The sequence below is a fragment of the Pocillopora damicornis genome, chromosome 10 (genome assembly GCF_964200805.1).
Source record: "Pocillopora damicornis chromosome 10, jaPocDami1.2, whole genome shotgun sequence".
NCBI lineage: Eukaryota > Metazoa > Cnidaria > Anthozoa > Scleractinia > Pocilloporidae > Pocillopora > Pocillopora damicornis.
The window spans coordinates 17,119,031-17,132,884 of NC_142679.1; the positions used below are offsets into that span (position 1 = coordinate 17,119,031).

At 39.1% G+C, this 13,854-nt stretch overlaps 1 protein-coding gene and 1 long non-coding RNA gene across 2 annotated transcripts; one reads left to right on the top strand and one right to left on the bottom strand.

Annotated features, from left to right (window-relative positions):
• Positions 1–3,362: 3,362 nt before the first annotated feature.
• On the bottom strand, positions 3,363–7,646 carry LOC149039152 (enoyl-CoA hydratase, mitochondrial-like). The gene is made up of 6 exons (XM_089185768.1): positions 7,635–7,646; positions 7,247–7,310; positions 5,158–5,262; positions 4,246–4,363; positions 3,937–4,006; positions 3,363–3,428 (listed from the first exon to the last, which is right to left on the bottom strand). The coding sequence occupies exons 1-6, from the start codon at positions 7,644–7,646 to the stop codon at positions 3,363–3,365; spliced, it is 435 nt and encodes a 144-aa protein (XP_089041894.1).
• A 2,087-nt stretch (positions 7,647–9,733) lies between these two features.
• On the top strand, positions 9,734–10,684 carry LOC149039153 (uncharacterized). The gene is made up of 2 exons (XR_016180143.1): positions 9,734–9,971; positions 10,446–10,684. It is a non-coding gene; the product is annotated as an uncharacterized LOC149039153 (long non-coding RNA).
• Positions 10,685–13,854: the final 3,170 nt, after the last annotated feature.

Genomic DNA, 13,854 nt, shown 5'->3' on the forward strand with positions numbered 1-13,854 from the left:
TCTCATGGTTTTCAAAGGAAACTGAGGGGGGATCAGTCGTCGCTAACAGAGTTTAAAGGTGGGACTAAAAAAAATTGGCGGCCAATGAGGTAGATCGATAGAATAATTCGGAACGTTATGGAAGGATCAGGAAAACTTTATTGTGACGACCAAAATACTCCGACCCTTCATACCCCCCCTCCCACCTCCACTAGCTTTTCCATAATTTTAATCACCTTACTCAACAGTACCTCTTCCATAATAAGTAGAACGTGGGTTACGCCTCAGGTTTTCCGGACTTGATTTTTCGGTTTGGTTACTCAGTTGACATTCCTTCTTTGCATCATTAGGATGGGATTTGCTGTTGTAAGATTGGCATTTTTCATCTTGAAGGCATCTCAATCCACAGCTTATTTCGTCAGTGTATAATGTCTTGGTGATATGACCAATTAGCTCAAATCCTAGAAAAAAAACACAATCGTGTTTTATTTTATCATCACACAGTTTACTTTGGATACTTTCATGATACAGTTTGTGTGTAGTAGTTTACCTTATCTTAAGAGGTCATCTTGATTCTTGATAGTGCACAAAGGTAAATATGAAGTAGCCCTAGTAGTTATGAGAGTTGAGCGTAGAAAGTTTCTGCTGTTTTTACCCGATTTTGAGGCAATCTCATATTTTTTTTCATGGGGGATCTGTTGTGGCAGAGTATAAAAGGGGAAGTATTGAAAATTGTCTGCCAATGAGGAGGATCGTAAGATTATTCCAGAGCCTTATTGGGGGCGGGGGGGGGGGGGGAGGGAATGTAAAGTTTATCATGACACAGCCAAAATGCAAAATGTGTCATCCGATCCGATTTTTCGCCCATGACACTTGAAATATTCACATCCCGTCGGAAAAAAAAAATCTCTATGTCGGGAGGTATAAAACATTCACATGTTACCTTCAGTTCTCTCGAAAACCTCGTCCCTGCTCAAGTCAGTTCTAGCAGACGAACTGAAAGCCACAAGATACAAAGCAACACCACTCAACAGAACGGGACAGAAATGGAAACCAACTAGATGCCCTCTCATCCTGTAATTTAAGAAAGAAAGAAAAACAGATGACAAATGTCGCCTTTTTCCCTTTTTTGATGCAAGAAATATTTTTGTGACCTTAGGGTTTTGTTAATTACAATTTTGCCGTCTGACTTGGCGATAGAATGCGAGGGCTTTTTAAACTACCAAGTTATATAAAACTATCTTCCCTGCTAAGGATTAATTCTTGTCCGCTGGCTTGCACAAGTTACTCACCCGATAGTAAGTAAATACATCGAGTTTCTCACCCACACTCACCTTCCTTTTCTTACTTCTCCTCGACTTTCCTTCTCACGTTTATGCGGTAGTAAAGGTCTTTTGTATATATACTTCTCACTCAAACGTATTTATCGAAGCGGCTGACTATTCAAGATTTATGTTGTTGTCAAAGTTGAAGAGCAATCTTCTTTTGAAGTTTAAATTAACCAATTTCTCCAAATTGAATGACTTGGCTACTCCTTGAAACCAGTATAGTCTTACCTTCAGTTTCTTTCCACTCCTCTCTTATTTTTGAATTGAAAAACTCTTTTATCAACTTTTCATACAATTTTAATGAAGCTTGAGACAATAATTAAAAGAAATAAATAGAAACAGCTCGAGAAACCATACATAAATTATGCATCAGTCAACTTTGCACGAAGTACTGATCACGACTTGGGGTTAGCGTTTCTTTACATTGAGTAAAGCATGGGGGCATTTAACTTTAATAGAAGCAAACCTAAATTATTCGGATCTTTTTGGTTATCCGGATTTCTTTTCTTCTGTACCCGGTTTTTTATGAGTATCAATTAGTCGCATTCAGGATACAAAACAACTTTTTCCCACCAAACAAAGCTAAATTCGCCCAATGAAAAAGAGCTACAGGATGTAATTTCAAGGTTAAAAGTTTTCTTCAGTGATGAAACTGACAGGATTCCTTCTCACATTCTAACTTCTACATTTATGAGTCACAGTGTGTCGGTATATCTGTTGTACCATACATGTTTTTGTGTGTTCCTGTTTTGCACCCGTGTTAGTTAAATCTAATAACCGAAGCCAATATGCTAAGAAATATATATTTCTTTCGATGCTCTAATTATTTTCTCACCTTTTGCCCCCTCTAACTACCCTACTAATGGTGTTTACTTTCGCTTACAGACAATTCTAATACAGACACCTGGCAAGGTTGATAAACTAAGCGACTAACTGATTCAAAAGGAAACAATGAGTTTTGTTTCCACGGAAGGTCAAGGGAAAGCAATTCTCACTGTTTCCCGTGGGGCCAGTCACTTTGATTTTAATATTCAAAAGTGTTTTGTCATACCTCCCAACTCGAAAATGACTAAAAAATTATTTTGTTTTCGCAGGCTGGCACTCACATTTGCTGCAGTTTCACAGTGCACGACCTTATCACGTGAGAGTCGAAAGTTTAAGTTCTTGTTTCCCTCAGGGCTAAGTGAATTTTGTTCACTTAGAAAGTTGGTGTATTTTGATTCCCGAGTTGAGAGGTACATAACGATTAAATTTTCACAACTGCTTTCTTCTTAATGTAAGGTTGATCTAGTGCTAAGGAAATTGGCCTTGTCAATCTCAATGTCAAGTTCAAGGATCTAAACAAGATTGGCTGGTTGGTCGAATCACCTGCGTCGCGCGTGAATACAAACATTCCAGTGGAAGAAGAAAAAAACGCTTTGCAGTTCGGAAAAAATTCACGAAAAGTCAAAAAAATTTGAACGCCATATTTGATGTGGCGGAAAACTATTAAGAAAAACCATGCCTAGCACGAAAGGTCGAAGCTAGCTGGGAAACCTGGACGAAAAAAAGTAATCATACAGACATTGACCTTTCAGGCTTGTTTTTACAAGGTGCCTTACAGCAAATAAATCCTTTTCTTCCAAGAATTTGATTCAAACGAAAGAAAAGTGAACTGTGAGGAAACAAGTCGAAAAACTTGGTTTGCCTTGGATTAGTTTTTCCAGAAAGTTTACTGAAGAGCCGTTATTTACAGCGTCACTTAGTATTCCTGGCTCGAGTCTTAATTAACACATCGAACTGACCAGAACTTAAATCTATACTCACCCCAGTCCAAATGTATACCCCACAGTATCCGTTCAACAGATGAGCGAACGAACGAAAAATGACTATGATTTTACCTTCTTTATTTTAAGTTTTTCTATCAATTTCGCTAGTTAAGTTTTTTTTTTTTTTGGTAAGTATTTTTGTTCACACAATTTTACATAAGCTTTCATTATTCTTTCACCTGCCTTAACATTCCCACACAACAATCCAAAGTTCTCGCAGGCTACGACTTTTCGAGAAAAACAGATACTAATTGTCCGTGAATTCGGCTTTTCGTTTCCCTAAAAAAGCTGTCATCCCTTCCTTTCGATCGTCCTGCGAAATGAAAGAAAAAGAGAAAATTTTCCTTAGGGAAAGTTTCATCGCAAGTCTTTACAAGTTCACTATACTGTTATTCATCACCATGATAACACTTGAATAGACGGGGTAAGTTTCTAGAAAAACTGTGGTACTGCGGCGGGTGGGGTATCACAAAGATAACTTTTATCAAAAGCGTTGATAATGCAAAGTGGCCACCATAGAGAGTTTCTAAAGTTGACGTTCCTAGCCTTAGCCGTTCGTCAGAGCGAATAGAGGAATTGTGGGTGGTGTGTAGTTTACATGCAGAAAGATGGAGCTGCGCTTTTGGTAAGAACATAGGAACATTTTCATGTTTTAAATTGAACTTACTTCGGTTGCGCAGAAGACGTGAAGAATTCAGTAGATTGCTCTAAATCAGAGAGACTAGGTGATATGTTTTCGGGAAATGGTTGAGTGGCTTTACCACTTTGTATTGCAATTGCCGTCTTCTTTCAAGTGTAAACGCCGATCAATATTAACTTACTGTTGAAAATGTTGAGTGAAACATTCTTTTCTCAAAATGCAGTCCTTCTGCCAGTGACATCTCGTAGCCAAATAAATAAAAGAGGAAAAAAAAAAGGATTTGGGAAATTCAACGGTCTAAGGAACTCTCACAATAGTCTCGCAATAGAACAGTCAAATAGAAAAGATAATTGTTTTGAGATTAACTACTAAACCAACAAGAAACGACTAGCGATAGACAAGATTAACGCCGATTGCAGAACACATAAAATCCTTCGATTCATAGCAAGAAACAGCCAATGGGACGGTTACAACTGCCAGGGTAATACCTGTGTTGACAGCTTCTTTGGCGATCTGTGCAGCGATCTTCGACAAGGATGATGTTTTAGAAGCTGTCTTGATAGCTTCATTTACGAGCTCTCCTGCGGGGAAGACTTTACTAACCAGGCCTAATAAAAAAATAGGAAAACTGTCTACTTCTGTAATTTGAATTTGAATCTGGGTAAAGAAACATCTCAAGAATGAGTGTGCACCAGTTTTATCACAAGAGGGCATGCCTCAAGTTCACAGTTTAGTCCTTTAACCTAGCTGAACAATTTGAAGTAACGCGGCCTCAACTACGACTTTTTGAAAAAAGTATATAGAGCAAATCTACTCGAATCAACACGAAGAGAAAGGTTGGTGCAAATAACTTTTTCCGAGAGCTTTTAATAAGAGAGGAGTACTGAAGACATGCAAGTTTACGTAAACTCTAAAAAACGTCTTCGGAAGTGAACGGTTCCTTCGCGGAAATACTAACAAACAGAAGGGAAAAATCTACGCCTTTAATTCAAATGTTGCAGGCTTACACAAGTGTTTAGCATAAAACAGTGTGTCTCCGTTGCAGTCCTCGGTGATGTGGAAGTATTGTACACATTTCTCAATAATTTGTGTGAGAATTTCCTAGTGCCACCGGGAAGACCTACGATGCTAAGTACCTTCCTCCTTGACCCTTTAACCCCCAAGATCTGATTGTTAATTCTCCCCTCTAGCTGCTACACATTTCCTTTTTAATTAGTTACGAGAATTTGACGTTAGATCAGTAACAACTTAGAACTGATAAGTTAAATATTCTCATTATCTATTTGCTGGATGATGTATATTTATTACAGGGAGAAGTTGCCTGTTGATCAATTTTGTAAGATAAAGAGGTAATGATGAACAACTGGTCAAAAATAGGAGCTAAGTTGAAAGGAACATGAACCTGATTTCTGTGCATCTTCTGCTGAAATAGGATCTCCTGTTAGTACCATTTCCATAGCCAGAGACTTCCCAACAGCTCTTGGAAGTCGCTGTGTACCACCGGCACCTAAAAAAATCAAAGTGCTCTGTGAGCAAATCGTGAATTGACACGATTTTTTGGATTATGTTTAATGTTATCTGGTTTAGGGAATTTTGAGGTTGATTGTCATATCTAGAGTACGAGCAGTAGTTCAGTGTTCGCTAATGTGGCAAAGAAACAAAGTAACGTTGGGATAAGAAGGCATTACAATTGAAATGATCATGCTATTACATTTGACAAGGGTGGATGATGTAATGTGTTTTAAACGTATATCATCTTTGTTTCCGGTTCAAAAGAAAAGGTTGGAAGTAAATGTGGGTGAAAAGTGAAATTTACTGTCTATCATTGTAAATATTAGAAAATCAAGGCAATACTGTCCTAATGAAAAAATTAACGATTCCCTCTTTATCAAATGAGACAAACGTGAACGAGTTTTGAGTCATGTAACTAAGCCAAGGCTGCCACCGTCATTTTGGATCTCCGCCTGGGTAGATTTAAGTCACGTGCTAGGCAACGTATAATCAATAACAAGGTAGAATTTCATTTCAGGCCTATTTATCAATTTTGTGGTGTGTAACTTTCGCATTTTAGTACTTAATATGTATTTTGAATCTTCAAATTGTCTTGAAACTTAAAAGGAAATTTTTCTCTAAAAATTCACTGAAAATCGGTAGCTAAAATTGTTTGTTTAGGTGTTATTTGATTTTCGTGTTAACTTGTAATTTCGTCAGTCGCCGGCATCTTTTGTTGCTTCACACAGGAAAAACACACGATACGAAACGTAATGATCGATTTTGTCCTCAATCTCACGCCATAACAGAAAAAGCTTTTGAACATCTGTTAACTCCGAGCGCTTCTCAGTAAGTGATATTTTCAATGAATCTTCGGATTGTTTTCAAGTTCAAGGATTGTAAATTACAATTTTATGAAAAACGAAGATTGTTCTGTTATTTCAGTGTGAATCCTTGCATGCCTGCCAGTCGCTGGCGCCGCTTTTTGAAACTAAAACGAAAAAAAGAAACTCTTTTAAAATTATTATTGGCTTCTTTTTCACCCCACCACTATTCTGAGCAACAAAGGTCGCCATTTCGTTTGTTTATTGCTCGCCAAAAACTATCAAATGCACTCAAAAGCCTAAAATCGAAAAAAAGTTTACAGGAATCGACCAATCGAGCGAGCGAGCGAGCGAGCGAGTGCTATTACCCACATCGTACCTACAACTCGCTCTTGCGCATGCGTGCAATTCACGAGTTAATGAAAAAAATCTTCGAGTTAGTTGCAGCTTTAAGCACAAACTTAAGCTTGACACAGTTAACCCTTTAATTCCCAGATCAAATTTGTAATTCTACTTATTGTCAACCATACAATTCTTATAATTTTAGTTTAAAGAATTCAATATTGGATCAACTAATTATCCCCAAATTGAAATTTTTCTTTATTCTCACCACTTATCTGGTTAATATTGTATTGATAGTGTAAAGAGAAATTCTGTCTTGGTCACTCATGGGAGTTAAAGGGTTAAAGAACATAAAAGCAGCAATATAAGAGAGTCTAGAATAAAGAAATATCCATTTCATAAAACTGAAAGCCATCTTACTCCTATGATCTTTCCTGATTACGAGTCTTTACTTCCCAAAATCATATCACTTTTTTTTAAGTTCAAGCAGATTTTAACTCTTTGACCCCAAAGAGTGACTAGCATCTAGTTTTTCCTTACAATGAGAATGCTAATTGTGCGAGCGAGGTGTGCGGACGAATATCTGATCGCTCCGCGTTAATGCAATTTTTTCCCCTAACTATGCCTGATACGAATGTTAACTCGCTTAAAAAAGAAAATGAAAGCCTCATATCAGAAATTGCTGCTCTAAAGAAAAATTTTGAAGACTTTCAGAATTCCCTCAAACTTAGCGTCAACGATGCTAATGTCTCCAACAATGGCGGCTAAGCGAGTCGACCGGCGATATCACAGGACGAGACTTTGAACACCCTCCAATTTTATGGCAAGTCTTACGATGACCTTCGCCAGGAAGCGGATAAAAGTTTACAACAGCTCTGGGCGCGCCTGAATGTCCTGTCTAAAGGAGAGGAAGAGATTGGGAAATCCATAGAGTTGATTCAGCGCTACAGCTATCAATACAACGTAAAGATCGTCGGCCTCCCTGAAATAAAGGCAAGTGAGTCAGCCTCCGACACAACTACACTGTCTTAGCCTCTTTCCAGCTGCAGGAGTTGAAATTTCTATTCAAGATATCGATATTGTCCATCGTATTCCCACCAGAAACGCCACTTCCAGCCTGAGACCTCATACTCTGCGACGCTAATTGACAACATATTCACCAACAACCTTGCCCCTAGTGTTTTTAGCGGTATTATTCTAAATGATTTATCTGACCACTTACCCGTTTTTGCATATTTTGACGACGCAACTCTAACGCGCAGCACAGAAAGAATAATTGTGATGCGCACATTCAATGACGATAATTTGCACAAATTCAACGAGAACCTTTCAAACGCAAAATGGTCCTTATTTCGCCACATGGAAGATCCCAATGAAGCCTATAATGATTTTATTGAAGGATACTCCAGAATCTATAACACCTGTTTCCCTTTAAAGGTTCTCAAAGGTAAGCAGGTAAACAAGTTCTTTTCTCCATGGCTTAGCCGTGGACTTCTGAAATCCGTTAACAAGAAGAACAGACTCTACAAAAAGTTCGTCACATCATCTTCCACATCTTCTGAGACGAAGTATAAAGCCTACAAAAACAAACTCAACCATCTTATTCGCATTACCAAACGTAAATACTACGACTCCAAATTTGAGAATGCCAGAAATGACCTCAAAACAACTTGGAAATTATTAAATGAAGTTATTAACAAGCGTAAAAGTAAGTCATCTCTTCCCACATCATTCAAATCTGAAGGCAGAACATTAACGGATCCAATGGAGATCGCTGACAGATTCCGTAAATACTTTACAAACATTGGTCCCAACCTAGCTAAATCTATACCCAAGGTGAATCCTTCTTTTCGTTCTTATCTTGGTGATAATATCCGTCCCTCCATAAACTTAAAGCCCACCACAAGAAGTGAACTGGAAAGTATTTGTGGCATGTTCGCTTCAAAGAAGGCTCCTGGCTATGACAGTATCCCAATGCATGTCATTAAATATTCATTTCACCTTATTTCTGCTCCATTGGCAGATATTATCATCTATCTCTGCTAAAAGGCATTTTCCCGGACGAACTTAAAATCGCTAAAATTATTCCCATCTTCAAAGCAGAGGATGTACAATCGCTTGGTAGAATTTGCCGAAAAACAAGATATACTTTACCGCTCCCAGTTTGGATTTCGGAAAAATCACTCGACAATCACTCGCAACTAACGAACAAAGACTTTCCAGAAATCGCCGTTTGTGTCATCATTGGTACCGGTGCCATCATCACATTCCATTTTTTTGAGGCCGTCAACGTTATGCAAGTGGACCCTAAGGTGATACCTTAACTTTCTAAAGACGGGAAACGAGTATAGCCTCTCTTGACCTTCACCATTTCCCCACTTTCCAACCTGGAACTCTCCACTTACTAGTCGACCCCATTCTTTGCAAATGCCAGCTAACTTGGAATTGTCATCCCGCGTCACTCTCACAAACGAACCACATGCGTCCGGTTGCTCATCTATCTGACCGCTGAAGTACCGGACCACAGCTTCGCCTGAGCTGTTGGAAGCTGTGACCACGTGGAATGTGCGTCCCTGTTTCTTATGGCAGTGGAATCTCAGCTGAGTGAAGGACAAGTGTCTTCTGAGCTCTTTCATGGCACTTTTCTGCAGAACCATGTGCGACTTACCTATTCCACGGTATGATGTCTCAACTGACACCTTTGGAGAGGGACTTCCGAACTCAACATTTGACACCAGAAGCCAACTTCCTAAAATAAAACAAACCTAAATCATCTGGTGACATCCATGTAATTAGAATTTTGGACATAATAAATGTAACGGGACCGAGTGGAGTCCAATTCGGTCTGCAATCATACGAGTGATTTACAGAATCGTACGACCGCAAAGCGGGAGTCCGATATGTTAATCACTCGTATCATTACAGACAGAATTGAACGACAAGAAGGCCTGTTACCAATTAATCAAAACTATGAAAAAATGTGAGAAAGAAACTGGACATCGGTTATGCGTTTTTCACAAAAACGAAAAAACAAAAGTTTACTCAGCGAAATGCGAGACAACAGCGCGCACATGACGCATTCTGTCCACTCACACAGGCATGACGCCTTTAAAGGGCATGTAAACCCAAAAATATATGTTTTTCTTATACTATGTAAAAAGTGGCGCAGAAAACGAATTTGAAATTAGTTTTGTCCAATTCGACTTATTTTAGGAGAAAATCGGCATTATCAACTGAAATTCCATTTCCGGTAAAAACAATAGCGAGAAGTCGTGACGTAAGCGGTGGAACCAAAATATTGCGCAACACATATTCCCCAGTAGAACTGGTGTGGGAGTTCGTGTAAGTAGCGGTAGTTCGGAAGATGTTTTTTCAGAAGGTAGCGACTCGAATGCCTTAAGCTTAGTACATGACAGCGCTGGGGATAATCCAGAATCTTTAGGAGAGTCTGGGCCACGTCCTTGACAATATGAGCCGCGTAGGGTTCACCGAAGCGATCCGCACGAAGACAGTACAGAACATGTCGACAGCGATGCGACCGTCTCGGAAACTCAGACTGGTATTTAATTTACTTTGTGATTTATTTGTATTTAATATGAAAATGCAATACAGCGAGGGTGCCATCTAAAGGAATGCAACAGAATTTTTTTAAACTTGAGCTTCTGAGAGCGTTTTATATAAAATTATCAAAGGTGCGAGTGTGGAACTTGTCAACCAATGCCGAAAACTCATGAAAGTGTTTGTTGTACGGAAATCGGGCAATTGTAACAAAATGGCCTGAAACCCATATAAGTTGTATCACTGAGCATCCAGGTTTTCAGTCAATTTGCCTCGATTTCTGGGTGCTGGAGACGGCCAAGTACGCTTACAGGCAGCAGTAAAGCACAGATAATCACACCAGAAACGACTAAGCTAAATATTTTCTGTTTCATCTGTTTTGTTACATTTTGAGATCGATTTACTTGAGTTGTTTCTGCCATTGATTGAATAATACAATACTAGAGCTAGTTGTTTTTCGCTTCTTTCCTGGCAGGAAATTTCGCTAAATTGCCTACAGATAGCTTGTTCGTTGGTGTTGGGGATATCTCAGCAAACACTTTAGGGTCGCTGTGCTATCTTGTGCGGTAAACAATATCCTTCATCTCAGAAGCATTTCCATCGATAAAACAAGTTGTATCATGTGCATTTCCTTGTGTGGCCTTCATAATTGTCCAACCCTGTTTGTGTTTGCTTCGATTTGCATTATTGAAAAGATAGTTTTGCAAGCTGAAATCAGGATCTTTTAAGTTGTACTCAAAATGATGAATATTGTCCTACTGACCTTCGAATGTATTTTCACTGCTGTGAAAACGGTGACACAAATTCTTCTGCTGTTTCTCTGCAGGGTTTCTCAAAGGAAGCACTAAGTGGGGCTGGCATGGATTTTCTTATAGAACATAAGGATTGATTATGGGATCCTGTATAGAATTCTTTGTATAGAACCGACAAAATTCCAGATCACGTTATAACACACTGATATCAACGAATTCTCTTTCTTTGATACGTGTTTCGACAGGCAAAGGTTCAGACATGTCAGTGTCTTTTACGGGCTCAGCGCTGGCTCCCAAACAACTGGCTTCCCCATAATCTTTCATTAAATGAGAAAAAAGATGTTTTTAGATGTTTTTTATATTGAAGCAAACTGTACGTAAAAAAATCATGACGAGACCAGCAAACAACGGCTGTAGAAAAGACTCCTTCGTGCCTCACGCGATTATAAAACGAGACTTTGGAGGATCCATCCGTGACGTCACAGGAAAGATGGCGCCATTCAAGATGGCGAATGTTTCGAATTTGGAAGAGCTTTTACAAAGTGAAAATGGACTTTTGAGAAGAAACGAATGGTACCTTTGGTGTACTTGATATATTTACTAAACATCTATGTGAAAAGAAAATGAACGTTTTTTGGGTTTACATGCCCTTTAACGGTCCTATTACACTGTCCAATTACAAGTATGACGCGTACACTGTCCTATTAGTGCTCAAATCGGCCGGCTGATGTTAACCAATCACTTTCGGGAATTCTACTATAGTTTTGATTCAAAACATAATAAGGATCTTTGTAGAGAAGGCACGAATAGCCAAAACCAGAACGTTCCAATAACAACTGCTCCAAGTCAAATATACTCCTGTTGAAGTCCTCGCGTCTCAAAAAAACAATTCATTCTCTTACCATCATATCTTGACATATCGCAATAGACCTTCAAAGGGTTTCCACTCTCTAGGTCGATCCAATACTCACCGTCTCCTTTGGAGTGTCCAGAGTCCAGAATTTCTTTACAGGAGAAAGCCGGATGAGCAGAATCCCAACCTCGTTTATCTGCATAGGAAAAAAGAAGAATAATCATTTGAAACGAGGAGAGGATCAAACTAAGAAACAAAACACGCCACAGAAGTCATATTCCATATGTAGTTCCTCTCGCGTATTTATTAGATAGCTCTTGATTTTGGAATCTTTGTATGATCCATAGCATCTTTTAATTCAAATTAAGAAAATGGAAAACCTATCATTATAATGAAAAGCAAGAGATTTTAAACTTCATATTCTCTCAGGAAAGGTTATACACGGATGTACGCGTCACATGAGAGAGCTCCGAAAAGCGCTAATCAGAAGTAAGAAATAGGTCACCAGTTTTGAGTTGTAAAGAGGGAGTGGCAAGGGTGGCAGAGTCTTGGGGGGGGGGGGGGGAAGATATCGTTTTTTTCAAAGGGAATGGAGAGGGGATCAGTTGTCGCTAACAGAGTTTAAAGGTGGGACTAAAGAAAATTGGTAGCCAATGAGGAAGATCGATAGAATAATTCGGAACGTTATGGAAGGATCAGGAAAACTTTATTGTGACAACCAAACTACTCTGACCCTTCATACCCCCCGTACCCCCACCTCCACTAACTTTTCCATAATGTTCAGCACCTTACTCAACAGTACCTCTTCCATGATAATAAGTAGAACGTGGGCTACGCCTCAGGTTTTCCGGACTTGATTTTTTGGTTTGATTACTCAATTGACATTCCTTCTTTGCATCATTAGCATTCGATTTGCTGTTGTAAGATTGGCAGTTTTCATCTTGAAGGCATCTCAATCCACAGCTTATTTCGTCAGCATATAATGTCTTGGTGATATGACCAATTAGCTCAAATCCTTGAAAAAACAACACAATCGTGTTTCATGTTCTCATCACTCAGTTTATTTTGGATACTTTCATAATACAGTTTGTGTGTAGTTAATTACCCTGTCTTAAAAGGTCATCTTGATTCTTGATATCGTACAAAGGTGAATATGAAGAAGCCCTGAGAGTTATAAGAGTTGCACGTAGAAAGTTCCCGCAGTTTTTACCTGATTTTGGGGCGATCTCATATTTTTTTTTTACGGCGAACTGCTGTGCCCAACAGGGTATAAAGGAAATTTACTACCAATGAGGGGGATTATACGAATGTCACAGAACCTCTTTTTTTTTCGAGGGGGGGGGAGGGAGGGATCATATAAAGTTTATCGTGACAGCCAAAATCTGTGTCATCCGATCCGAGTTTTCGCCCATGTCACTTAAAACATTCAAATCCCGTCGGAAAAAAATATCACTGTGTCGAGAGGTATAACGCATTCACGTGTTACCTTCGACTCTCTCGAAAACCTCGTCCCGCTATAGTCAGTGTGCAAAGACGAACTGAAAGCCACAAGAAACAAAGCAACACCGCTCAACAGAACGGGACAGAAATGGAAACCATCTATAAGTCCTCATACGAGGGGGTTCTCCTATCATATCAAAGGTTTCTGTGTCAGAAAGTCCACTGAACTCACACGAGCGACAATCTCGCTAGGAGTTTGAGAGTGGCCATTGCTTGTTTGAAGACCAGTGGCATCTAAGTTCTCTCAGTGATGCAATGCCGATGCCTCGATCGCGAGCAGATTTGCTCGATTGTTCATGATAAAATACTGTAAACAGTAACTAGAACTCATGTTTGTTCGATGAGTTAATTCGAGAGAGAGGATTCTTCGATCATGTGTCTCGATTTATATTTAATCCTTACAGGCCTTTGGAAACGAAAGAGTTCTAAAACTAATCTGAATGCACCCCCTTACGGAATAAGATTAACAGAAAAATTGATCCGTCTATTGAATCGACAAATTCTCACCTGTACTGATCTGTAAATAACGTCTTTCTGATTTTCAAGATCTTGAGGATGTACAACACGATCTGAGTCACTGAATTCACAATAGTACGTTTCATCCCCCATTAGTCCGATGTTGATCGACATACATTCATCCTCTAAATAACACTGCAATTCACAATCCTCTGGCTATTCTTTCACATGCACGCTGATTACGTGATCGAAGGACAAGGCGCTTCATTCGACTGAGAATTCAAACTAGAGCGTACGACATTCATCTCATGATAATAAATGCA

Coding starts and splice junctions, on each gene's coding strand:
- LOC149039152 (XM_089185768.1), bottom strand. Junction 5,263..7,246: donor GCTTCCTGGCGAAGGTCATC/GTAAGACTTGCC, acceptor TGATTTTTTTAG/GTGCCGGTGGTACACAGCGA. Junction 4,007..4,245: donor GCCAAAGAAGCTGTCAACAC/AGGTATTACCCT, acceptor CTTTTATTTATT/TGGCTACGAGATGTCACTGG.